The 25,982-nt window shown below is 40.9% G+C and overlaps 1 protein-coding gene across 1 annotated transcript; it reads right to left on the reverse strand.

Annotated features, from left to right (window-relative positions):
* Nucleotides 1-2,026: 2,026 nt before the first annotated feature.
* Nucleotides 2,027-22,698, reverse strand: ntrk2b (neurotrophic tyrosine kinase, receptor, type 2b). Its single transcript, XM_008291690.1, has 16 exons — nucleotides 22,499-22,698; nucleotides 20,423-20,497; nucleotides 20,275-20,346; nucleotides 20,115-20,183; nucleotides 19,873-20,024; nucleotides 19,570-19,706; nucleotides 17,432-17,564; nucleotides 16,629-16,964; nucleotides 16,252-16,301; nucleotides 14,641-14,740; nucleotides 12,750-12,938; nucleotides 11,789-11,919; nucleotides 11,483-11,655; nucleotides 9,482-9,722; nucleotides 4,861-5,019; nucleotides 2,027-2,212 (listed from the first exon to the last, which is right to left on the reverse strand). Exons 1-16 carry the CDS (start codon nucleotides 22,696-22,698, stop codon nucleotides 2,027-2,029), a joined length of 2,403 nt encoding a protein of 800 aa, XP_008289912.1.
* Between the last annotated feature and the right edge of the window lie 3,284 nt (nucleotides 22,699-25,982).

The following is a 25,982-nucleotide window of genomic DNA, read 5'->3' on the forward strand; positions in this document are numbered from 1 at the left end:
AAGTCCTCTGCAGATCAAAAGTTGCCCAAAAAAGGATTGTATTCTCACTGGTATTATGAACGAGCACAAAGAAATTATACAATGTAGCACAAATAAAATCGTATTTACATATAGTATGTATTGCCAGTGGCCCATAACACGTTGTCTTCAATAGATGTCACACAGTTTTGACATGATACCTGCTTAAAACGGATTATACTATTAAACATAGCCTACTGTTCATATAGACAAATATCAGAACTGTACAGAATGGACAGCAGTGTATGTACAGCAGACAAGTGACTTTTATACAGAACGCTGTAATAAAAACATAGAGGGACACAGAAATTTGTTTTCATCGGGGACAGAGGTTCAGAGTTCGGTCGCGGCCAGCAGAGCAAGGGTGATTTTTTTTATTTTTTTTGTTAGTAGGTGCAGCTGAGTTCGAGATGGAAGGTGTTCAGTGCTGAGCACAGCTGCTCAGGTTGTGCATTTAGTAACGCTACAAAGTGCACTTAACCAATATAACTTCGCTGTTTTACGCCTCCATATGGAAAAACATGATGGTTCATGTGAGGGAGTGATTGCTGCTATTTATGCAAAGATCATCACAGAAGTCTGCCTATATTATATATATGCTTTATATTTTTGCCTTTTTTTTTAATCTCAGGAAAACAAACCTATCAGAGTTATTACAAGAGTGCATTTGAAAACCATTTGAACCGCCCGTGCACGTGGATGAGAAGCCCCACCGCCAGGGCTGAGTGGGGCTGCAAGGAGAGATGAAAGCACCCCCGGGACACTTCAAGGGCTCGTAATTAATCCTTTTACTGCACTCTCATAGCCCACTATGTAGAATTAACGATCAGATCTTCAAAGTACGCTCTTGTAATGTAACTAAATAACAGATAAACAGGTAGCAGCTTCGATGCATACAAAAGTGCAGAAAACAAAGAAACCCTCTTAATCAAAATTCCCTCTCTGTCCATACCATGAACACGGCAGCCGCAACCTGCCCACAGATGCATACGAACCACGTCACTTACAGATATGGGCCACCGAACAACAAAGGTTTGCTGAATGGCTTTGCTGGTGAATGACAAAAAAAAAAAAGGAAAACAGAAATGCGCGGCCAAGTTCTCTGTGCTTTAGATACGTCAGATGAGCAGAGGGCTGCAACAACGTTTAAAACATGTCTGAATTATAGATGTGTAACATATCAGGAGATATTTACAGAAGATATGATCAATGGTATTTAAAAAAAAACTACTTAAGACGCTGTATGCCCTTGTGTTTTCAACACTGATTCTACACTGGGAAGTCTCTCAGTTATACATACCAGGCGTCTATTAGAATCTACAGGGGTTTTTACTTTTTATAATCATATACACATTTCTGTAAATGACTCCAAAGCCACAGATTTAAATCAACTGGTTTGGAGCAGAGTCAGCGTTTATAAATTCTACAAATATTAAAATAGTCTGTGACGTATTAAAGAAAAAGCTTCAGCCGTAAATTAATTTTATCTTAATATGTGCAAACGGGAAAAAAAAAAGATTTATCTACAAAGATGTAGCCACATACTGTCCATCATGGAGACGCACATTATATTTCCTTTGCTCATTCCCAGCGGGATGATATATGAGTAGTGTCGACAGAATAAGCTGTCTCGTTTATTTTTACGCCGTTTAACGTACAGTGTATGTCTGGAGTGTTAATGGTTGGGATAAAGTTACATAATCCTGTATGTGTTTTGGTTTCCATTTGTGAAAACATGCCCCAGTTACGTCTGCAAACCCATAAAAGAAAAAGGAAAAAAAAAACCCAAACAGTAATCACTTAGAATTTAAGGCTTTTCTCGATGTGATGAGGACACGGACAGTAGCATTTACAGTGACATTTTACAGTCAAGTTCTGTACACAGACGCAGTCACTCAGCCTTCACTCCCTCCTCCACGCCTCGCCTCTCCGTCTCATCAGTCGAAACACACAAACACTTGTCCACATACGAAGCACACATGCGCGCGGAGTACATACACGGTACACGTCAGCCCAGTATGTCCAGGTACACAGGTGAGGCCTTGGCCAGGCTCTGGAGCATGCTGTGGATCTCCTTGATGTTCAGCCTCATGTAGGGCTCCCTCTGCCAGCAGCCCAGCATCAGGTCGTACACCTCTTTCGGGCAGGTACGAGGCCGCTGCAGCACTCGGCCCTGCGTGATGCACTCGATCACCTGCAGGATACAGCACATGGTTTACCTGCGATACTCACATGACGATGATTTATCTAGTGGCACATAATAACATACACCATGAGGAGGAACATAGTTTCAGCATGCATCACTTTGAAAATAAAGCATTTTCTTCTCAGTAGATATAAAAAGTCGAGGTGGCCCAGTGGCATAAAAGCGCCAACCATGCCTGTTTTTTTTCTGGCGTGGAACGAGCCTTTAAGGGTGTGGTTACGAATGACAGCAGGCATGATCCGTCCACGTGCCGTGAACACAGTGAGCCAGTTTCACCCGATTCAGCAGAAATCTATTCGTTTCCTGTTATTTCAGACCGTTTGATAAACAAATGCAAGATTCGTGTCCAAGAAATGAGCCTTGTCCACTCTACATCTCTCACTCCCCTCATCTGCTGTCATGTCTTTACTGTAACTATCTAATAGGGACTAAATATGCTACTTGTTTGGGTTTTTTTGTTATTTGTAGGGCAACACGAATACAGGAAATAGAAATCTGAAGGGAAGAACTTGATCTGATTCAGTACAATGTAGTAAAAGGTTCTTTAAACTAGAAACAACTCAAAGCTTCTCAGCTCAGGTGGGACTCTTTACAACAAAATAATTCTGTTGCTTGAATGTGCATGTATTCCCATTAGGGCTTCAAGGTGGAGCGGTGGTTAGCACCGTTGCCTCGCAGCAAGAAGGTCGCCAGTTTGTGTCCCAGTGAGGACACCCAGGGTATTTCTGTGTGGAGTTTGCATGTTCTCCCCGTGCAGCGTGGGTTCTCTCCGGGTTCTCCAGCTTCCTCCCACAATCCAAAAACATGTTGAGGTTAATTGATGATTCTAAATTGTCCGTAGGTGTGAATGTGAGTGTGCTTGGTTGTCTGTCTCTAAGTGAGGCCCTGTGATAGACTGGTGACCTGTCCAGGGTGTCCCCTACCTTCACCCTGAGTCAGCTGGGATAGACTCCAGCCCCCCGTGACCCTAGTGAGGATTAAGTGGTGTATAGATAATGGATTGATGGATGTATTCCCATTCAGAGCTAGGGAGCTATTGTTGTTGTGATATTAGTATCTTGCTTACACCGTTTGAATTGTGAGACTTTGTACATTCAAAAAATGTATAGTTCAATTTGAATCCAAATAGGCCGATGCAATTTGAAATACTGCAAAGATTTTCTTCTAAAAAGCTCTCAATTGTTGGCCTGATTATAAAAACCGGAGTTTCATGCTCTGTCTCGCTGCATCGTGCAGGAATCAGAAGTGGGAGAACAGATACTAGCAGACATTTTAAGGAAACTTTATTCATCCACCAGGACACTAGGGTCCATGTAACGTGGATTTTGTCATCTTGCTGAGTTCGTATGAGTCTATAGGTGCAGTCCAACATTTGTATTTCTATGACAACTACATGCTGGGCAGTAGTGTGTTTCAGTGAAGTTTTCATGTTTACATTTAACACACACACAGAAGCAGGTTGACTTTGTGATCTAATCCCAGAGACATGCCTTGTAGTGTTTTTGCCTGTTTTGCCTTTTTCTAGATATTTTTTTTGAAACAGGAGTTTCTTCCAAAGTATTAAACCAGAGAAGAATGATGATGGTCATAAATTGTATCAGTCAGCTCTGAATCTACCATGTGAAGGCCGGACTGCAACAAGTTCTACATCAGGTTGTTCATCAAGCTTCTTTTAGCAACAGCAGGAAATAAATGTTCTTCCTTTAAAAGGCTTCAAAATTCAACTATCTACTTCAATGCTCATAAGTGCTTTAGTACTGTTCCTCTGTGAAGTTCTTAAAACGGTCAAAACTGAAGCGCCAGTGGTGCAGCTTTTAGTCACTGGTTGATCTCCAAAAATAATAGATACTAAATTTCCCATAATGCAACCAGTAGCGTATTCTATAAGTCTTTGCTATATTTATCATGGGGTTTTGCAACTTGTAAAAAGTGTAAAAACGGAAAAGTACTTTTTAAAATAGAAGCAGTTGATCCATCATTTGGAGACCATAGTTCAGTGTAATTAAACCCACATTTAAAGGACACAGTATTGACATGATGTGTTACAGTGTCAGTATTTTGATCTTTGCACAGTCAACACTGATCGTTTAACCTTGTTGGTGAGACTTTTCCATATTTTCTGTGGCTTCACAAAACTCCTCTAGTGTCCCTAAAGAGTGTTTTTACAAGTTGTGTCCTCATGATCGGCAAACTTGATGTTTAATGAATAATTTCTGAAATATTTCATATTGTCAACATCAGGATTATTAAACTACGTCCATCAAGCTACTGTAAATGAATAAAATGAACCACATATCAAAGTAATTGAATTAAGTTAATATTACTTCTGTTACTTCACCTAGTTAACTAGTGAAATAATGGATTAGATAAATATTGTGTTAATTATGGACAAAAATGTTTCCTGTAACATTTATGGTCAAACTTTTTCTACTGACTGGCTTAAACTTTGATGACTTGCTCTCTGTTAAAATGTGAATCTTTATATGTGTTTGTTTAGATAATTAGAAAGCTCTGATTGACCAGAATGTTTCCATTAATATCAGACTTTTTCCATAACAAGTGATTCGTGGTGAAATGCCTCAACACGTCTGTATGACTGTAACTCTGAGTGGGACGGACGCAAATGTGTCTCTGACCTCATTGTTGGAGAGCTGGTACCACGGCTGCTTGCCGTAGGTGAAGATCTCCCACAGCACCACGCCGAGGCTCCACACGTCACTCTCTGTGGTGAACCGCCGGTACATGATGCTCTCTGGGGGCATCCAGCGAATCGGCAGCATCGTATGGCCGCCCACCTGCAAGGAGAGGACGGCAACCGTGAGAGAGCAACACCACGAGGCCTGCTGAAGGTGAGTGTTTTGTAGTTAGCGTGTCCATGTGCTGTTTTTTTATATGCTAAAAGACACATCATGAGCGCAGTACGCCACACCTGAGCATTTCCACGTTAAAGCTGCAGTGAACTCATGACACACTGTCTCAAACACACGGATTCAGACTTCCAGGGTTTTATACACTGTTGCCCATAAAGTTAGAATTAAACATTTTATTACCTCTTCTCATGGAATGATTGTGACAATGTGATATATTCTTGATAGATAAAGAGTATGTCTTCTCAAAACTTCATTGATTTCACAACATACATATAATACATATCACCGTAAAAACGAAACCACAATTTTGCAAACTGTGTATTCAGGCTTAAACAAACTTTGGGGTATAGAGCAATAGGATCAAGGGTTTTGTTTCAATTTTTCAACCTTCTTCCTTTTAACAGGAAACACATATTCGAGTGGATTTTATGCATTAGAATGTCCAATATCACTCTTTCTCATGTAACTCAGTCACTAATATTGAGTCAGGCCACCCCTGACATGAATCAATGCGCATCGTGGCATACTGTCCACAAGCTGGTTGATGGTGTCAATGGGCAGGGTGTCCCACTCTTCAGTCAGATCCCAAAGTCAGAATTCGTTTCACCTGGTAACTGGGGACTCAGTCATTACACCTGGTCAAAGTGATTAATGATGTGTCTAAATAGAAATAAAAAAGAGGAATGTGTCTGAAAAACAAAAATTATTCCAACTTTATGAGCAACGGTGTACATAGCAAACCTATAAAGAAAAACAATCCTGTCAGATTGCAGGGTGGGACTTTCTGTATCATTATTCTTCTTCAGAATCAGTTTCTGTGAGCTGGTGTGTTTGAGCTGCAGCAAGTCACGTCATTTTAAGGCATCTAAGGGATTATTTTCATGAAAAAACATCTAAATGTATAAGTTTGATACACAGAGATGAGTTTTGTTAGTGGTTTATATAATGACTGTAAAAGATGGATGCAGCTTCTCAGTCTGAAGTGAAGCCTTGCATTCTTTCTATCAGCCAGCAGGGGGCGACTCATCTGTGCGCAAAAGGAAGTCAGATTGTATAGACGTCTATGAAAAAATTACCCTTTGATTTGTTACATCAGTGAACGTTTTCCTAATGCATTTATGGTGTCAGTTGGTAGATTTAAGTCCCCCTCAATGCAGCATGGTGCTCATTTGGTAAATTCAGCTCCCATCTGGAGGAGAATACACGATAAAGCAGGGCATGCTATAGAGCAGGGCTGCAGGTCGCTTCCATGTGCATCGACTCCTCAAGTTCTGAGGCAAAACCAACCCTCACTTGTTGGTTATCGAAAGACCTAGATAGTGACGACCCAATTCCAAACTCGAGGCCTCAAAACAGCAGTCCACAAACCAACGTGTGAGGGTGGCTGCATCCATCTTTCCTGAAACACCTCAAAAACAGCTGTGTTTGAAGTTCTGTACGGACACTTGATCAACTTTGGTGATACATCTGACTTTTCCTCTTCTGCCACCATCAAGTTTACATTTGTGGCTTTGAGTGAAATATCTTGATGAGTGTTGGATGCGAAGTATTGAAGACCCACAACAGGGTCTCATAACTAAATACCCAACAGCTGGACATGGTTTAGTGCTGATAATCAAATGTTGGCAGACTGACGGGTTCAACTAAGACACGGCTGAACATGTTAGCATTGTTATTATTAGCGCGTCAAAATGAGCTCAAAGCACCACTGAGCCTCTGCAGAGTCTTCAAACATGACTGTCGTCCTTTTAGTCTCGTTACTGTACGACACTATTGTCACTCAGTGGCTGCTTTATCATGATCTTTTACCAATCAGTGGCATAAATTCTGCCTTTGTGATGTTAAGTAAATGTGTACTGTTTATCTCTGTTGTGACAGTTAAAGACGGTGTTTTACTGACTGCAGGATATTAGGGGTTTTGTTCTGTTGTCCTCCCTATTTACATGCATGAGGGACCTCTGAATAATGTGTAACTTAAGACCTCAGAGCAGCGGCATAACATTTATTTAACACCCGTATGACGGTGGGGAAGTATTAAAACAGCTGCTGCCTGCTCACACAGCTGAGACGTCACTCAGGTCCAGTTTAGTTACAACTAATGCGGTCCGGTACAACGGCCACATCTAATGTTCACAAGTGGATCTGTAGGTCTTTAAAATGATTTCTGTTACTTCAAGTTGGGCTTTAAAAGTAATCAAGAGGTCTGAAATATTATCTCAGGGAGCAGCATGAGTTATAAAATGTTCTTGCGTTTGATTATAGTAAAGATTGTTCTTTTTGTAAATTTCATATGTGGACCTGGCATTAATTAGTTATGTTTTAATCAGCTAATTTGTCCATCAAATTGATTCGTCCACCATTTTTCTTCTATTTATCTTGTTTACAGGTGATATTTAATGTTTAAATAATGAGATTAGCAGGATTTATTCCTTTTAGGGCTGCAGTTAAGGATTATTTTTGTTATCAGTTAATCGTTTGCACATCAGTGACACAACTTCAGAGCCAGGGATCGACCATTATGGGGTTTTTTGTTTGTTTTTTAGGGAAGATACCGATGACGATCAATAGTGGTCAAGAAAGGCCGATAACCGGTATTGTTTTGAACCAATAGACATTAAATGTAATGTTTTAACAGTACGTTGATAACAAAGAACCTGTTATTCATAACTAGACTTCTTCAATAATAAAGGCCAACTGGCTGATCAGTTCTTCTCTATATTCCTAATCTTTCTGCCACTTTTATTGTCAACTAAAGTCCATATCTTAAAGCATTATTAGTTATTGTTTTCCAGAATCTGTTTCAGGGTAATCTGTGTCTGCCTTCTAACTTAGCCGCTAGCCGCTAGCGTAGCCTTAGCCACCGTGAGAGAAGCTAATGTCCTGACATTTCTGAGACCACAGAGTGACGACAAACAGAGAGGGGAGGCTGCATCGGAACGGAAGTAGTGCAGTTAATTTATCAATAATCGGATCGGAAAAATGCCAAATATCGGCCAGGCAAATAATCGGTCGATCCCTATTCAGAGCCCAACCAGACATCAGGTGGCCTATTTTGTCCAAACAACAGTTGAAAGAGAAAAAAAACAGCGAATTCTTACATCTGAGACGCTGGAACTATCAAATTTTTGGCACAAGTGAAACTGTTGCAGTTAATTTTCTGTTGATCACTGGTCACTGATTTACCTGACTGACATTGTTTTCTGCTACTGCAGCGTACTGACAAACATACGGGTTTTTATTGATTTGTTTTAGACAAATGATCAGAAAGCATGTCTTAAATTTGGTAAACACGAGTTCTGTTTTAGGGAGGTGTCGCTCAACTATGTGATCTTTTTGGAGGATGGAGTTTGAGGTGCTGTTTAGCATGTGTAGAGAGGTTTTTAAGTTTATTTACTGATATTATTGCATTGAATAAAACAACAGATGGCCACAAGAGTATGTGCAACTTTCCACCTGGATATCCATCATACATCATCCACTGGCCGATTTTGTAAACTGCAGATCGACAATGGCGCATAAATATGAAATTCTAGTGCTCGGTTCACTCATGCCTAGCGGTGAGTTAAATGCTATTTTTATTTTCCTATTTGATCTAATTTACTGTATAACATGATCTCCTTAAAACGAGAGCAGCATTGCAGCAGATTAGACAGATCGCTGACGCATTTGCCTTCCATTTGATAAAAAACGTCTGATATGAGGAGTTGGCGACAGGCCCTCTTTAATGTGATCTTATCAGATGCAGGCGAACGCATCTTAGACGTGTTTCCTGTTTGGATTTCTGACTCCACTTCGGGCAGCAGAGGGCACTGTGGGATTCAAGCTGGGATCTAAGACACAACGACTGAGGAAACAAAATGAATCCATCTTCTTCTCAACATAACAAATGTTATTATTTGGTTTCATTGACCTGTATTGTAACGTCAAGCGTTTATGTGAATGTAACCTTCATCAGTGGGTCTCTACATACAGCATACCGTAACATAAGATGTGGTTAAATGTGATGCTGTTCCTGTCGAGTGAAGGGACGTATTAACACCTTGCCTAGGGAAAAAGGAAAACTGCCCATGCATTTTTAGCACTGTTGGCCCTCATTACCATGGAAACAGTAATTTTATGCAGATTATAGAATTTGCATTTAAATGGTATTAAAAATAGATAAAATACCTCTGGTTAAAATGGTCATTTCTGCAGCTACACAGTTATTTCAGACCCAAACTGGAATAAAATTCTAATTACACATTTATGCGTATGAGCGAACATTTCCATATTCCTGTGTATATACATATCAAAAAGGTTGTGAGTGTGCATGAACGTGCATCCATGTGAGTAAGCGACTGGGAGCGAAATGAGGTGAGGAATGGGGAAAACGATCTAAAATACTCACTCTGTAGTAGTCTGTGCTGTAAACATCTCTGGACATGCCAAAGTCTCCTATCTTGACCAGCAGGTTTTCTCCTACCAGGCAGTTCCTTGTTGCCAGGTCTCTGTGGACAAAGTGCTGGGAGGCCAGGTAGACCATGCCAGCAGCAATCTGTTGGGCAATGTGCAGCATCTGGGACTGGGTGAGCTCCACCAGGATGCTGTGTTGACCGTCTGCCATGAGCACTGCATCAGGACCGTGGGACCTGCACCCAGAAACCAGTGGGTAGGTTAGAAAATAAACCTGCAGCAGAATTTAAAACTACCATAAGCAGCCCTCTGCTGTTATTTCTATTAATTCTGTCGTGAGTGTGATATCACATTATGACACTGTAAAGTTTGACTTAGAGCTGAGAGATGAACAAAAAAAATATTTGCAAATATTTGGATAATCAGCTTTCTTTTTTTCTTTTTTTTTGACATCACAATGCCAAACATTTGTTCCAATCACTCAGTTATTTGCTTTTCTTTGTTATATTTGATAGTAAACTAAATAGCTTTGGGTTGTGGACTATTGGCCAGATGACATGTGTGAGCCGTAACCCTGCTCTGATAAATTATTATTGCTATTTCCCATAGCTCCTCGCATTTTCAGAGAGAAAAACAACAACAACCAATAAACAGATAACTTTCTCAATCACTAATAAATGTAATCTGTAAATTAACAAAAATAAATAAATTTCAGTCACGACATGATGACTTCAGTGAAGCTGCTTTGTCACAAACTTACATCATGTGCTGTAAGACTATAAAAAAAACACCAAAATCACTTTTGAAAAGCTGAAACCTCTGAACGTCTGGCAACCAAAATTATTGTTGATTAATTTTCTGTTGATTAATTAATCGATTACTCATTTCAGTTGCACATTCATTGAAATAATTTGTAAATAACGTATCCAGATGGGGATACTGGTGGGTAAACCAAGTCAATTAAACACCTAAAAAATAAGATTTAAGCAAAAATCCCAAGAATCAATTCAGTTTTGATAATAAAAAGACCTAATGACAGATTTGTAACACTGATTCAGCGTGCTACATTGAATAGATGGCTACCTCTGTAGAAATATTTTATGAAAATTCTAGCATCTCACAGAACATGTCATAAGATCACTCAGACCTCCCTCCATGCAAAGTACACACAGTATCTCTGTTATCTCTCAGCTACAGGAGGGTTAGCTTAGCTTAGCTCAAGATTGGAAACATCCATCCATCCATTATCTATACACCACTTAATCCTCACTAGGGTCACAGGAGGCTGGAGTCTATCCCAGCTGACTCAGGGCGAAGGCAGGAGACACCCTGGACAGGTCACCAGTCTATCACAGGGCTACACTTAGAGACAGACAACCAAGCACACTCACATTCACACCTACGGACAATTTAGAATCACCAATTAACCTCAACATGTTTTTGGACTGTGTGAGAGGAAGCCGGAGAACCCGGAGAGAACCCACACTGCACGGAGAGAACATGCAAACTCCAGACTGGAAACATGGAGGAACAAACTCCACCTTCCTTCACCTTTAAAGCTAACATGTTAAATTTTGTTTGTTTAGTCAGTATAAGAAAACAAAACAGTGCAGAGGTGATAAGTTGTGGTTTTGCAGTGGCTTATGTGCAAACTTATGTTTATTACCTGTAGAACAAGTGATTCTGATTAAATGTTTTTAAAGCTGCGATTTGGATCATTTCCCTGAAAGCACAGTTTAACAGCAATCTGAAAGTTAAAAATCCAGTAATTATTTATGTTTTTACAGTTTCTGGCTCTGATAAATGATGTAATGTCTGTGATTTCATGAATTTATTTATTTTTTTTAATAACATGCCTTTCAGTCCCACCTACAGGTTGTGGGGGTTGAGAGGATTAAACATTCAGCTATGACAGAAGTTTCAAACTTTTGATAACAAAGATAATTGGTGTATATTTTATTTATTTGACTATTTATTACAGGGAACAGGATCCCACCTGAGGAACTTGTTCAGGTCGCCGTGCTTCATGTACTCAAACACCATGATGAGCGGGTCGCTCTCCACACACACTCCGTAGAAGGTGACGATGTGTTCATGCTGCAGGTTGGTGAGGAGCTCGGCCTCTCTGTAGAAGTCTGCTCGGCCGCTCTCACTGGCCTCCTTCAGGGTCTGACCAGAGACAAGGACATGAGGACGAGGGACAGACGGTAAGAAGCACCAGAACATTAATGTAATCAATAGAAGAACGAACTGAACGATGAGCGCATTGATTATGTGAAGCGATCGGTTTCCTGATCTGTACCTTGACCGCCACATGGAGCTTCTCCTGGTCCGGTGTCAGGTTGTAGCACTCAGCAAGAAAGACCTTTCCGAAGGCTCCCTCTCCCAACTCCCGCTTCAGGACGATGTTGTGTCTCTTGATGTGCTGGACGACTGTAGTGCAGAATAGGTCAAATCAGTCTCAAGGTCATGTGTGCATGAAGGGGATATTTGATGCATGTTAACTGTGCATTGACTTCACTGGAATTAGGTTGAACTATATCATAGGTATGCAGCTCAAATTCAAGCCCCTGAGTCATATCTTCATTGTGAGTTTGTGTCAGATATCCAGAAATACCGGTCACAAGGTTATGTCTTTAGATTGTAGGATTTGTCGGATGAAAAGTCCAAAACTGAGAGATATTTTAATGGATCAAAGCTGAAAACCTACTCATTTAACCCTCTTCAGGACGTTTGGGGTCTTTGAGGCCATTTGGTTTAAGTGACAGGTATTGGTTTTTTTTATTTTTGAAGATTTTTTTTTAAATATAAAAACAGGGACAGTTGTCATGCACAAAAATACATCAACTTATCAGAAAATGTATTTAACATAGTATAAAACTCTATAATGAATACCAACAAATATTTTTTTGCACATATTCATTCTTGGGGTCCAATGGAACCTGAAGGACCTTCTACGTATGGCAACATGAAAGTCCTGAATAGGGCTAAAAAGCTTGAAATAGACACAGGACTTTGAAACTGTGGGTTATTTTTTTCTAATCAATCGACTAATTGAGCACAAATCAAAATTTTATAATAAACTTCGCTGAGCTTGCAATTCCGCACATCCTCTGTGGGCTAGCTGTCCAGCAGAGCAGGAGTCACGATCACAATGCAGCAGGATGCTGACAACAAATACGGCGCCTCGCAGTGATCCCTGCATGGATTTATCAGAAAAGGTGCAGGTTACCCGGCGTCTGTCGAGCGAGGCGGTAACTCACATGTGTCAGATTTCAGCATGCTGCCGGAGTTGCGGAAGTACTGTGGGTTCTCAATGACGGGAATCTTTGTCATCCCAATGATCACTGCGTCTGGACCCATCTCCGAGGACGACGGGGTGTTGTTGCCATTGGAGACGTGATGAAGAGGGCTGGCAGAGTCATCGTCATTACTGATGACAGAGGAGGAGCCTAGGGAGGCACACAGGAGGAGGAGGAGGAGGAGGAGGAAATAGAAGCAGGAGAGACAAGAGAAGAAGAAGAGCAGGGTGTTGGTCATAACAGAGGAAGAGAAAAGAGACAGATAGAGGGATTCCAGGTCGTATAAAAGACATCAGATGATCACAGGCAGGTGACATCCTGAACAACATGAAAGCATGACTCACAAATTCCTGTAGTCGTTTCTATACCGACACAGTGGAAGCTGCACGGAGCTCTGAGTCAGCACTAATGCCTGCTTTTAACATCCTCAAAAATGCTCCATAGTCACTTAATACAACAGGCATAAGGACATTGTAAAGGTTTTATTACTCTGTTTGTCTAATATCACTGATCTACTGAAGCATCCACAAGCATGTATGAATGTAAATGGATGCTTGACGACACACTGAAGGGCTTTGATAACGTGCTGAACAGTCTCATCAAGCCTTCAGGAACTGTTTACTCGTCAGTTATAAAATCTTCTTTGTCGATTTGTAAATGAAGTCCAGAGACACCAGTTACAGTCTTCCAGAGCACAACAGGATGTCTGTAGATTTAAATTGAAACGCTGCGAGATGTTTAATTTACAGTAATATAAAATGGATAAAGGCAGAAAATCTACACATTTAAAAGGCGAGAAATAGTAAATGTTTTCCACATTTTCATGCTTTCATGAACTGTTTGCAGATCAGTTATGGACAGACAGCAAGAAGAGTTGAAGTTGTCAACAGATTTGATGATAAACGCTCCTCTGACTAAAACTGAAAACACATTACTACAGTTTTAAAGGCTTTTCATTGGCCTGTCGTTCGTTTTAGGATTCATTTTAAGTTTTAGTTTTTAAATTACTGTCGTGGCGTGTCGGTTCGTTCTGCCCCTTGGAGAGCTCCGATATCCTCTAACTCTGGTCTCTTAATGTTCCCCAGAGTCAAACACGGACGTACAGAGATGCTGCATTCTGTGTCATCGGCTGGAGGTCAGTGCATTGGATTCAGTAATACCATAAAAAATACTTTATGTGTGACATGCATTCCGCAAAACTTACTAATTAAATGATCCTGAAGAAACGCTCTCTCATCTTGCCTGTACTGCTGTGTATGTACAGCAAAATGACAATAACCTAGATTTGATTTTGATTTGATTGATGTAGTTTCATGTCCTTTACTTGTATCAGACCTTTATGGAGTCCTATATTTTATTGTCTTCACAATCACTTTTAGTTTTATTTTGTCATTTTTATTTATTGTGTTTTTTGATGGAAAGTATTTTGAGTTGTACTTGCTATATAAACTGGTATAAACTGTACATATACATATACAACTAAAGTTATTAATATTTAAAACATTTTTGTAGAAATGCAGTTACATTACGTTGTAAAACACTCAACACCACCTCAACACCTGTAATTTTAAAAAGAGGAATCATTTGAGGAAAGTATTTCTTATCATGAGTCAGAACATTGATGTATGTCTCTACGGTAAATGTAAACCAGTCGGTGATTATAACTTAACGTAGCACAAAGACTGAAAACGAAGGCGAACAGCGAGCCTGGGTCTGCACAATAAACTGCTTATCTGCTGACTGTAGCTTCATATTTAACAGATATGACAGTCGATCTACTGATCTAACTGTAAGTAAGGAAAAAACATAGTTCCCAACATGTCAATTCATTCATTTAAGAAAGTGAGTTCACCTTTAATACCAAACTTGGAGTTTCTTCCATATTTCAGAATGATCACCATCAGAACGCAGCCGGTCAAGGCGACTCCAGCGATTCCCACAACCACGTATACCTGGGAAGGAAAAGAAAGAGGAGAAAAAAAAACATTAGGGAGCCACAAATAACCCTCTGAACCCCAAGCAGTTTCTGGCCATTTTAGGCTCTTGTCACATTTTTACTCACCGAGGTTCATTTTTCACTGTAATATAAATTCCAGCACCTTTATGGAAACATCACAACTATGACTAGAGGTAGAGAGAGCTGAAAATGTCTTCTGTGTAGTATGATGTAGTTAAGACAGCATAAATATGGACGGCTGTGGCTAAGGTGGTAGAGCGGGTTGTCCTCTAATCACAAAAGTTGGCGGTTCGATTCTGATGGAAGCTCTGCTGCCACTGGTGTATGAATGTGTGAATGAGAAACACATTGTAAAGGGCTGTGAGTGCCACTAATGTAGAAAGGCACCATATAGGTGCAAACCATTTACCATGTAAATCATAAAAACATTGAATTTCTTTGGTTATTTATTGGGCTGCAAGGTGGCTAGCATCGTTGCCTCACAGCAAGAAGGTCGCTGGTTCGCGTCTTGGTGAGGACACCCAGGATCTTTCTGCGTGGAGTTTGCATGTTCTCCCCGTCCAGCGTGGGTTCTCTCAGGGTTCTCCGGCTTCCTCCCACAAGGTCCAAAAACATGTTGAGGTTAATTGGTGATTCTAAATTGTCCGTAGGTGTGAATGTGAGTGTGCTTGGTTGTCTGTCTGTAAGTGTAGCCCTGTGATAGACTGGTGACCTGTCCAGGGTGTCCCCTGCCTTCACCCTGAGTCTGCTGGGATAGACTCCAGCCCCCCACGACCCCAGTGAGGATTAAGTGGTGTATAGATGATGGATGGAAGGATGGATGGATGGATGGTTATTTATTCTGCAAAAATGTAAAGAACTTGAATAGTTACATTCAACAAAAGTCCCCACAGCTGTTGCCAATACTGGAATAAAATGGCAGCTTCATATGCTTTAGATATTTACTTACACGGTTACTGCCGCTACAAAATAGGTGTTTTTCACACTGCTCTGTACGTCCACTTCAGAAAGATATTTCACCGTGTTTTTGAGCCGTGCTGCATTTATTTCTTTATTCAAGTATGTTTTATTTCCCTTCTCAGTCTGTCTCGTCGTTTCCTCTCTGCTCTGTGCAAACACTGCCCCCAGTTCAGCCGACAAGTCTCCGAATTTCTTGACTCAAAGCTGAGTCAGTCAGAATATTTACGTTTTTTTTTTTTATAGAATCTGTGGCAAATGCTTTATTTTTGGAATTAAAAAAAAAATATGAGACAGCTTCTATAGTTTTAGATTCTGATAAATGCTGTTATTCAGGGGATTCTTTTTGTTTGTTTTCCAAACATGTCTTTGAAACCCACCAGCAGGTTTTGGGGTTCGGAGGGTTACATTTTCAGGGGTCATGAAATTATGTACATGATCAGAAGAGACTGAAATGAAGTAAATGAAAATAACAAACTAAAAATGTATCGCAAACATTTGTACTAAGCAGGAAACTTTAGGTGACAAACACTGATTAGTTTTACTTACTGCAACACTGTCGTCCAGCGGCGGGAGCGGCGTGTCTGGAAAAAAATACACTGTGAAAATACATATCTGAACATGTTAAACTAAAAACAATGTCAAGTGCAAATATTTTGTAATGCTGACTGTTGGATATGAGAGTATATGATAAATCTGTGAAGGTACCTACCGGTGTCTACGCAGAAGATGGAGGCGCAGGGCGAAGCAGGAAAGATAGATGGACACCATCAGAGTTAGTTTCAAACTTTGTATCCAGGTATTTTACCAAGTATAACCACTGGTGTTATAAAGATGACTCGTTACTTACAGTAGTCCTCGTCTGTAAAAAAGAAAAGAATACAATAGCATGTTAGCAGTCAGCTTCAAAGACTACCTTCAGCTGCCTTCATAGTGGATGTACAAAGACACACCTGTGTGGTTGATCTTGGGCGGGTCGATGAACTGGGCAGAGACCTTCTTCTCATCCCGGCCGTACTTATTCTTTGCCACCAGCTTGTACTCGCCGTTGTGGATGTGCGTGGGGTTGACCAGCTGCAGGCAGCCGTGGTCCTCGTTCTCGGTGGACACGTGGATCATGGTGCGGATGTAGTCCTGCTCCTGGAGGGGAGTGTCCTTGTGGTACCACTGCAGCTCGGGCTTGGGGTTCCCCATCACGGTGAAGGGGATGCACCAGTGGTGGTCGCGCTCTGGACCCAGCAGCTGCTGGATGGTGGGGGCAACTGACACGGAGGCAACAGTAGAGGAAGAGTAATCACGGGATGGTAGGAAATAAACACCGGGCGGGAGGAGGGGAGAGAACCAGTAGGAAAAGCAACATTTATGGGCTCAGAGAGTCGAGATGCAGTCGGGGAAGATAAGGGAGACTGATCGCACGACATTCGAACACTGACAACAGGAAAACATGGGAAGAAGAGAGCGAGGAGAGGGGTGGTACTGAACAAGCAGAGGGATATGGTGAGGCATGAGGAGCTTTACAGGAGGAAGAGTTATGGACAGCAAACACGGAGAGTCAATAAGATTTGCCGAGAGACACTAATGATAACAAAGTGAGGAGCCTTCTGCTTCCACTGGAAAAACAAGGTCTAGAAGAAGCATTTAAAAGCCCATCACAGAGGAAATTAGACAAATTAGACCCAGCAATGTAAATATAATTTCTCGAGATGTATATCATGGTTAAAGTCCTTACAGAGAATATTGAGCTGAAGGGTGGCCTCGGTCTGACCGACCATGTTCTCGGCGCTGCATACGATCACCCTGCCGTTATCGTAAGGAGACAGGCCTGACAAGGTGAGGCGGTTCTCGGTGTCCAGAGGTTCCATCTGCAAACAGAACATTAGTGTTGACATCACGTGAAACCGGTGTTCTCTGCAGGCAGCTGACTGTAACACATCAACGTGACCACGGACTGAGACGGCAAAGCGAGCCACAGACTTTGAGAAGTTGCTTAAACATCTAAAAGGAACGGAAAGAGTTTGCTAAATATTTGCTACAAGTTGAGAATTCAATCAATAAATGGTTAAAATAGTACAAATGTATATGGATTACCAGTTACGACAGTCAGCTAAAAGAAAATAATTCACAGGATCGTGACCATTTTTATAGGGGCTGAGACCATCGCTCACATTGGAGTGGCACAAAGTCTTTTGTTTTCTAGCAAATCGCTGTCAGCCAAATCATATTTTGATGAATCGCGCTTATCATTTGCTTATGCAGGACCATGTAGAAGTACATGAGAACTCATTTACAGTATAATAAACTTTTTCATGTAACCCTCAGCTGAATTGAAACCAGAAACAGTTGCTGAGGTTTTGATATTTTTTTTTATACGTTGATAAAGCTTACAGGATAATTGCAACCTAAGTTACATCAGCTAAGAAGTGCATGTCCGACTCTCGTGTCAAAGGTCACCTAGTAGAGACAACACACTGTTTCCATCCAGCCTGTAGCTTCTTCCTTTAGACTTCAGGTTCTGGGTTCTTTATTGTTCTGCAGTTTGCTTTCAGAGCTCTTCAAAGTAGGTTTCATCCCTACAGTGTTTAGACGTTTGTGCAAGAGCTTTAACTAAATCCACAGCCAAACCTAAATCACACACACTATAACTGATTAAAACATGTTTTTAAAAAAAGTGTTTCGTTGTTTACTTGTAGAAAAAGAGGCATTTTTGTACCGTCTGTACACTTTTCAGTGTAAACCTCAGTATCAGTGGAACACATTGTCTAGCTGGTTGACTGCTTGGATGGCTGTTAAAAAGCGTCTGTTTGGGAACGACAAATTTAAAAAGTTCTGGTGGGAAAATAGTACACGGCCTTCAGCATATAATAGTTTTCAAAAAACAACATAGGGAAAATAGTTGGATAGTAGTTAGAAGAAGGAACACAAACCAAACCAACCTAACTGACAATTTGAAAACCCTGACAATTCAATTATATGAAAAAAAAAAAATGGCCTGATTATAATTTCTATACATCAAGCATATATTCACCAATATATTTGCATATTTTAATCGGTAAAATGTGTTTGGATGTTCAAACATACACGTGTGTAAGTCTCAAGTCTGTTCAGTGTTTGGAGTCTTTGAATGCTTGTTGATCATTTAGATCATTTAGGGGTTTTTTTCTTTCAAATCTGTGTTGGTCTTGTTTTTTCAATGCATTATGCAATCAAGCAGCTTAACTTTCAAAAGTCTCACAACAGTCAAATCCAAGTCAAGCCTCCGAAAGTTCTTTTTGTTGCTGAAATTAAACAGGAAGTTATATTCTATGTTTTCTTGTTATCAGCAGATCTCATGAAGAGACCAACATGTCCAACTCTTCCCTTCCTGCTGTGGCGCTCAGCTCGACATCCACTGGTCCCTTAAGAAGATATGAATTGTCCTAAATCAGGTGGACACTAGAGGGTTGTTTTTGTTGCAGATTTTACTAAATATAACAGCTACACTGTTTTAATGCAGAATATATAGTTTTGAGATTTGATTTATGGGTGTTAATGAGGGAATGTGTGTTTAAAGGTTGTTGACATCAGTGGAGCTTTAAGACCAGAAGAATGAACTTTATCGGGACATGTCTACACAGCCATGCTGGTGGGACCAATGTGGTCGTTGCTTTTGGTCTTTTCATTGGATTTGATAAAAGAAAATGATCCCTTAGGTCAAAGTAAAGTTCAAATCTGGAGTCTGCAGCCCTCCCGTGGCCTTCGCTTCATTGTCGCTTTTAAATTTCACTGGAGCTCATTACCAAGACGTCTTACTCATGATCTGTTTCATTCACACAAAGAGCAAAGAAATCAGGACCCCAAAAGTGGTAGAGTGTGAGGTTTAAATCTCACCTCGTAGTGGGTCGACAGTATATCCAGGTTCCACAGGATCTCAGGAGGAGGGGAGCCCGAGGCGCGACACACAGCTTTGGCATTAGTCCCCTGCATCTGGGTCAAGGTTCTGGGGGTGACCTCCACTGTGGGAACCACTGCAAGAAATAAAACAGCAAACATGTGACGGGATACGAAAGAGATCGATTTGCTCCGAGGTTTATATCCGTCTTTTTTTTTTTCTATTCGGTGTCTTCGTGGAGCCTCTCTAACGGTCAATAACGGATACAAAGCTTCTCCTGTTATAACACGGTTTCACTTTACCACAGTCTGGCGGGGTGAGCGTCACAAAGTCCCTCGCCACTCCTCTCTCGTCTATGCATGTCAGCTCTGGGGTTTCTGGTTCTTCTTGGAGCCTCAGTTTGATCCACAAGTTCTCGCAAACGCAATCCAAAGGGTTTCCAGACAAGAGGAGTCTAGAAGTTTAAAAACCACAGAACATTGTGAGAAGACTTTGCAAGAAGAGGAGAGATGTACTGACAGCTTTATGGTCATGTGTCACTTACGGATATGTAATGTTAAAGTTCTGAAATGTTCTCCATGACAGCGTTGACAGGTTGTTGTCTCTGAGATTACTAAAAGGACAAAAAAAACAAACAATGAAAAATCCAAACAGGGCAGCTCATTTGCACAGAGTGAAATAAGCGACTTTAAAATGCTCCTTACACATATTGGAGTCTTGTGTTGTTAAAAAAAGCGTCCGATGATATCGACGTCAGTCTTGTCTTGGTCACCGTCCTGTTGGGGGTTAAACTGTGGAGTTACTTTCAGTTCTTTTAACTGCATTTAAAGCTGGAAGCTGTGTGATACTTACAGGTTTCTGAGGTTGATGTAGTGCCTCAGACTGCTGTCGCTGATGTCGAACAGCCTGTTTTGATTGGCAATGTAGCTGTTGGGGAAAAAAAATCAAAAGGAAAAACATTCACACCGTTAAGTCTGGAGCCAAAAGTGTGACTTCATGTAGATGCAGAAACTAGCTTTGCTTGTGTGATGCTTTTTTTTTTTTTTTACAGATTAACCCTCCAAACATGCAAGTATGAAAACAGAAATCTGTGTATTTTATGAAACTGAACTTTTGTTTTCATCTGAAACAGTTTGCTCAGCAAAATCTTTTACAGGCTACATGTGATTTCACTGAAAGAGTTCAGCTCGCAGCACATTGGAAGGTCAGAAAGCACATTTCTACACAGCGACATCTTATATTACTGATATTGTTCATAGTAGTTGTGTTTATTACTAGACTTAGGAAAATATTTGAAAAGTGTTTAATAAAGAGAACAATAACTGCATTTTGTAGCCTAATAATGTCACATTTGGCATGAATTTCCCCATGTTTTGATGAAATCACACTTCTAAAAATGTATTATACAATATCTAACAAGCTTGTGAGTCTTGGCAAGAAAGAATTAACAAGTGAACCATGATTTATTTTTAAAAACACAGTCCATCTTTTGTTTTGTTTTTCAGATGAGTAACAAGTTCTGTATTTTATATAAGTTTTCCAGGACATGATAGTGAACAGCAGCATTTTTTAGGGACTGTTTTAGTACATTTGTTAGCAGTATATGAGTTTGAACTACAAACTGATTGTTTTCTTGTCAGCTTCTCAGATCATCAGGGAAGAAACAACTTGGATTTGACTGTTCTTGAGTGTTAAACTGCTTAAAAACACTGTTAATGATTTAAGAGTGGCTGCAAATGTGGCTGTTTCATGGGGAGACACTTGTTTACATGCGGATTGGACCTTAAAAGTGCATCATCTGTGGAAAGTATGAGATTTTTTTGAGAATATTCAAGGTTTTCAAAGCTGGCGGGCCGAATATTCTTTAGTGAAGTTTACGATATGCTTTAAACATGACAGCTGCTGAATCTGTTGCCAAAAAAAACCCACAGACAAATGGAAGAGAATTCACAATGCACTGGCTCCTAAAGGACTTTTCTTGATTTGCAACCAACTGACTAATCACGTTACCACAGTAAACTGTATCCATGACGGGCTGATGATGTGACGCCTATAGCTCCAGTCTGTCTGTCTGTCTGTCTGCCTTCAGAAAGCCCCCCCTCCTCCTCCTCCACCTCCCCTCCATCCATCCTCCACTGGGTGCCGTGCAGTTGTGTACTTGTGCAGGGTTTGGAGCAGGTACACAGGCCTACACACTGACGCAGATAAGGCTACAGAAGCTGTGGGCAGCAGCAGCCTATTGCCGGAGCTGTACATACAACAACTGATGTGAAATCTCGTGTGTGTGTGTGTGTGTGTGTGTGTGATGTGCCAACAGTGTGGTCATCTTAGAAAAATAAAAAAAAAATCATTTCAGCAGGCTGCTTCAACACACCGCCGCCCAAAAAAAAAAAAAAAAGAACACCTCGGAGGGAGGCTGCGCTGGGCCTTTTTACTCCACCACGATGCCTCTGGAGCTGTTTTGTAAAGGAAAACACCGACTAATCCAAATAAGCCCCTGACGCGCACTCTCGCCACCGTTACGCGCACACGCACGAGCAGCCACTATCTTCCGACACACACACACATATATACGCACACACACACATATATATATAAGGCTACATGATCAGACAAACCCTCTGGATGTAGGAATAAAAGCACAAATGTTGTGCGCAAGAGACAGATCTGCCGCTGTTTCATCCACACCTGAAAATAACATCAGGCCTCCCAGTTATTAATGCAGCTGCTGCTCTTATTATCACCTTTATCCCTGTTATTATTATTATTATTCCCTCTTCTACCCTGAGCATTTTTTTTTTTTGGCGTGACTGCGACCTCCACGATCGCCTCTATTTTTCTCCCCCCTTTTTTTTTTTTTTTTTTTTTACGCATTGCATCCTAATAAGTTAATAAGCCCGTCTGCCACGATCGTCTCCATACACTTACATCTCGGTGATGTTTTCCATGTCATCTAACGTGAGGACAGGGAAATCCTCGATCCCCGGTACGGAATCAATACAAACAATCCTTGAGATGCTGCAAGTGCAGGATGCGGGGCAGGCATCGCCGGATCTCCACAGCAGCCCCATCAAAACCAAAAACAATCCAAAACGAGCCATGCCATATTCCCCCGCGCTGGAGTCCATATCGCAGGTCCAATGATGATATCCCCAACGAATCCCCCCCCTTTCCTCCTCTCCTCCTCCAACTCTCCCCTCCAAAAAAAAAAAAAAAAAAACACAAAATCAAATTGGATTATTGTTTAAGATTTCCCTCCCCTCCGCTGCCTCTCTCTCTCTCTCTCTCTCTCGCTCTCTCCCCCTTTTATTTTTCTTTCTTAATGTGGCCAAGTTAATCCTTTCTTTCGACTCCGCAGGAGAAGGAAAAAAGGGAAAGGCTGTCGGTGAGGAATGCGCAGAGCACCGCGGTTTTTTAATATCAAGATGCCATGGACTGGCCTCCTCGTCTCCGCAGAGCTGCTATCACACTACTGCATATCGATGCCGTGAAGCAAAGGTGTCAAGTGGTCCGTCCTGCTGCTGCTGCTGCTGCTGCTGCTGCTGTCTCACTGCCCCTGTCGCGGCCACAGACACCGCTTTCTTTGCCTTGTTCAAAAAAAAAAAGAAAAAAAGAAAAAAAAGCCACCAAAAAAAAAAACCACACACCCTAAAAACAAATACGAGGTGTTCCAGATGTTTAGTTTTTGGTTTTTTTTAGAGATCAATAAGCAGGAGCCCCCCCACACCCCCTCTCAACACTACTCCTCCTCCTCCTCCACGAGCGATGATTTTTCTCATATGTGTGCTGATGGGGGAGAGAGAGAGAGAGAGAGAGAGAGAGAGAGAGAGAGAGAGAGAGAGAGAGAGGCTGCACTGTGGAGTAAAAGGATGCGTGGTGCTGATGCTGCGCGCGTGTGTGTGTGTGAAGGGGAGGAAGGCTACCTGCATCCGTCTATCGATTATAGCCGAGGACGAGCGCATCTCTCTCTCCTCCCCTCCTCACCCTCCTCACCCACCAGCCGTCACTGACTGGGTTTTTATATGTTGGCAAGATTTCATATTTTGGCGAGCTGCATTCATAGGAATTTAAATTTCAAAACTAAACCGCGCAGTTTTTTATTATTATTATTACGAAGCTGCAAAGTGAGGCTGGGTTATGCAACAACAACAACAACAACAACAACAGATATGTGATGTAAACTCTCGTGTTGTGGTTACTCTGGAGCCATGCATTGGATGAAAGCAGCATTTTTTTTTTCTTCTTCTGCTTCTTCCCTCCACACACCAGCCCTGTTGTACGGTTGGCCATTAGGCCTAGTGTGACGTACGGTTGACGCACAAGACGGGGTGCATCTATGAAAAATAATTACCTTATACTATGTCTGCAAGCTTCAGATGGGTCTCGCTCCAGTCACTGATCAGTGATAGGAGCAGGACTTGTGTTTTAGTGTATTGTTGCCCCTTCTTTCCTAATAAGTTTTGCACAGATTATTAGACATAAAAAAAAAAAAACACTGTAAACAAACTGTGCCTCAAGTTGAAGACATCTCAGGATTACCCCTGACCTCTGAGATGCATGTTAATGTGTGTTTGGGAACAACATTCAAATCTGTTGTGCATATTAATCTCTTTGAATTTAAATATTAATTGCAACATGTTGCCTTTTTTTTTTCTATTTAACCTTTAATGTCCCCAAACTGGAAATGTAAGATGTGTTTTTTTTTTCCCCCTCTTCCCACTCCTCAGAGCATCACTGTCGAGCATCAAGGTGATGATGTGTGTCAAACAGAACCCTGTTTACCAGCGGATTCCTACATTTCACTCATGATGAGGAGGCACACTCAAGCCAGGACACATGATCTGTGACACAGCCTGGATGGTTAGTGTCGCTATGGTGACTTGCTTTTTACAAATAGCGCGGACAATGTCAAGTGTCGCTATGGTTGCAGATGAAAATATGTACGCAGGCTTTTTTTTTCTTTTTTTTTTTCTTTTTTTTTATGAGAAACATCAAGAACTGAATTATATCTGTCTCCATGGTAACCTCAGAGTATAGGAGAGGGAAGAGAGAGCTCTTTATTTTGCAATAGATCCTTGCCTATATCTGAAGGAGCATGACAACGCTACGAGAAAAGGGATGTTTAACAGGTGAAATGCGGAGGGGGATTCAGGCTCCTGGTTTGCAATAACTGGGCAGTGAGGTGGAGGCTCCGGTTTAATCAGTCTGATCTCATGGCCTCGTCATTTTAGACAGCGTGAAAGAGAATGTGGATGCACCACAAACTGACTGGAAAAAGGTTCAGTTTGAATAATTCTTCTCTTTCAGGAAAAGGGAGGGAGCTTCCTTTTAAATTTTATATCACATCTCATAACTTTTCATTAGTTTGGTGATGTTCTGAACTGGAGGATTTCCTACGCTGAGGTGGTTCCTCCTCTGGACCACGAGATTAAAGTTGCACTTGCAGAGAGAAGTAAGCTGTGGAGAAGTTGTGTCTGTAACTTTTCAGCCTTCACACAAGGAGATCTGCCTTCTCTTGCACATATACTTTGAACTTATGCAACATTCATCTCTGCTCCTGCCTCTGACTTGAACCAGCTGGTGGCAGACTTGTCTTGAACCTTGCGTGCAGTGATGCAGCTGTGACTCCACTGATCTACATCCCGGACTCTCTTAGTCTAGTTTTGTGGGTTACACACACACATACACAGACAACAGTTATCTATCAGACATTTAATTTATTTTTAGATCTGCAACATCAGTCATGCAGCGGCAGAATGAAATCCCTGCACAGTAACGTTACTTTTAAGACAGTGCTTCATGTGTAAATATATATTAAATAGTGTAGCACATTTAAAAAAGCAGCTGTTAACCTAAAGTGCTTTACAGAATATTAAGGTTACGATTCTACAGTTTTATTTATAATGTGAATTTACCTCAGCAATTTAAATATTGCAGTTAAAACCCTACAAAATGATATGAAAACATTTTTTACCTGACTAAATTAAGTAGTAACATTACAAGATATGTAACACTGCACATTCTTAAGTGAGTAATTTGCACATTCCTCTACAGAGTAAAACATTTCTATCACTTTTTATTACTTTTGTAATTTCTCGGATTTACTACTATTGATTTGACTTGTAATACTTGCTTCCTGTTTGTCTTGCAACATTTGCTTTTTAAAAATCTTTTAATATTTCTTTAAAAAATGTCTACGTGTCAATGTTTACTGTAATGCATTCAATTCTTCATATGTGAAAACCTACTTGGCAATGTAACTGATTCTGACTCAGAAGACCCAACAGTACTATAATTTCTGGAAATGTACCTGCCAAAAAGGGAAAACAACCTGTCAGACTCTAAAAAAAATACATGGAAAACTGAAAAATTCCCAATGAGCAGCATGTTTGCAACAGTGGAGAGGAAGAAC

The sequence above is a fragment of the Stegastes partitus genome, unplaced genomic scaffold, assembly GCF_000690725.1.
Source record: "Stegastes partitus isolate 25-593 unplaced genomic scaffold, Stegastes_partitus-1.0.2 Scaffold755, whole genome shotgun sequence".
Classification (NCBI taxonomy): Eukaryota; Metazoa; Chordata; class Actinopteri; family Pomacentridae; genus Stegastes; species Stegastes partitus.

Bases quoted from the DNA above. Each gene is read 5' to 3' on its own strand.
- ntrk2b (XM_008291690.1), bottom strand. From the start codon at position 22,698: ATGGACTCCAGCGCGGGGGAATATGGCATGGCTCGTTTTGGATTGTTT. The intron at 20,347-20,422 runs GTAAGTATCACA...AACCCCCAACAG, and splicing joins TACATCAACCTCAGAAACCT to GACGGTGACCAAGACAAGAC. The intron at 19,707-19,872 runs GTAAAGTGAAAC...TATTTCTTGCAG, and splicing joins GCTCACCCCGCCAGACTGTG to TGGTTCCCACAGTGGAGGTC.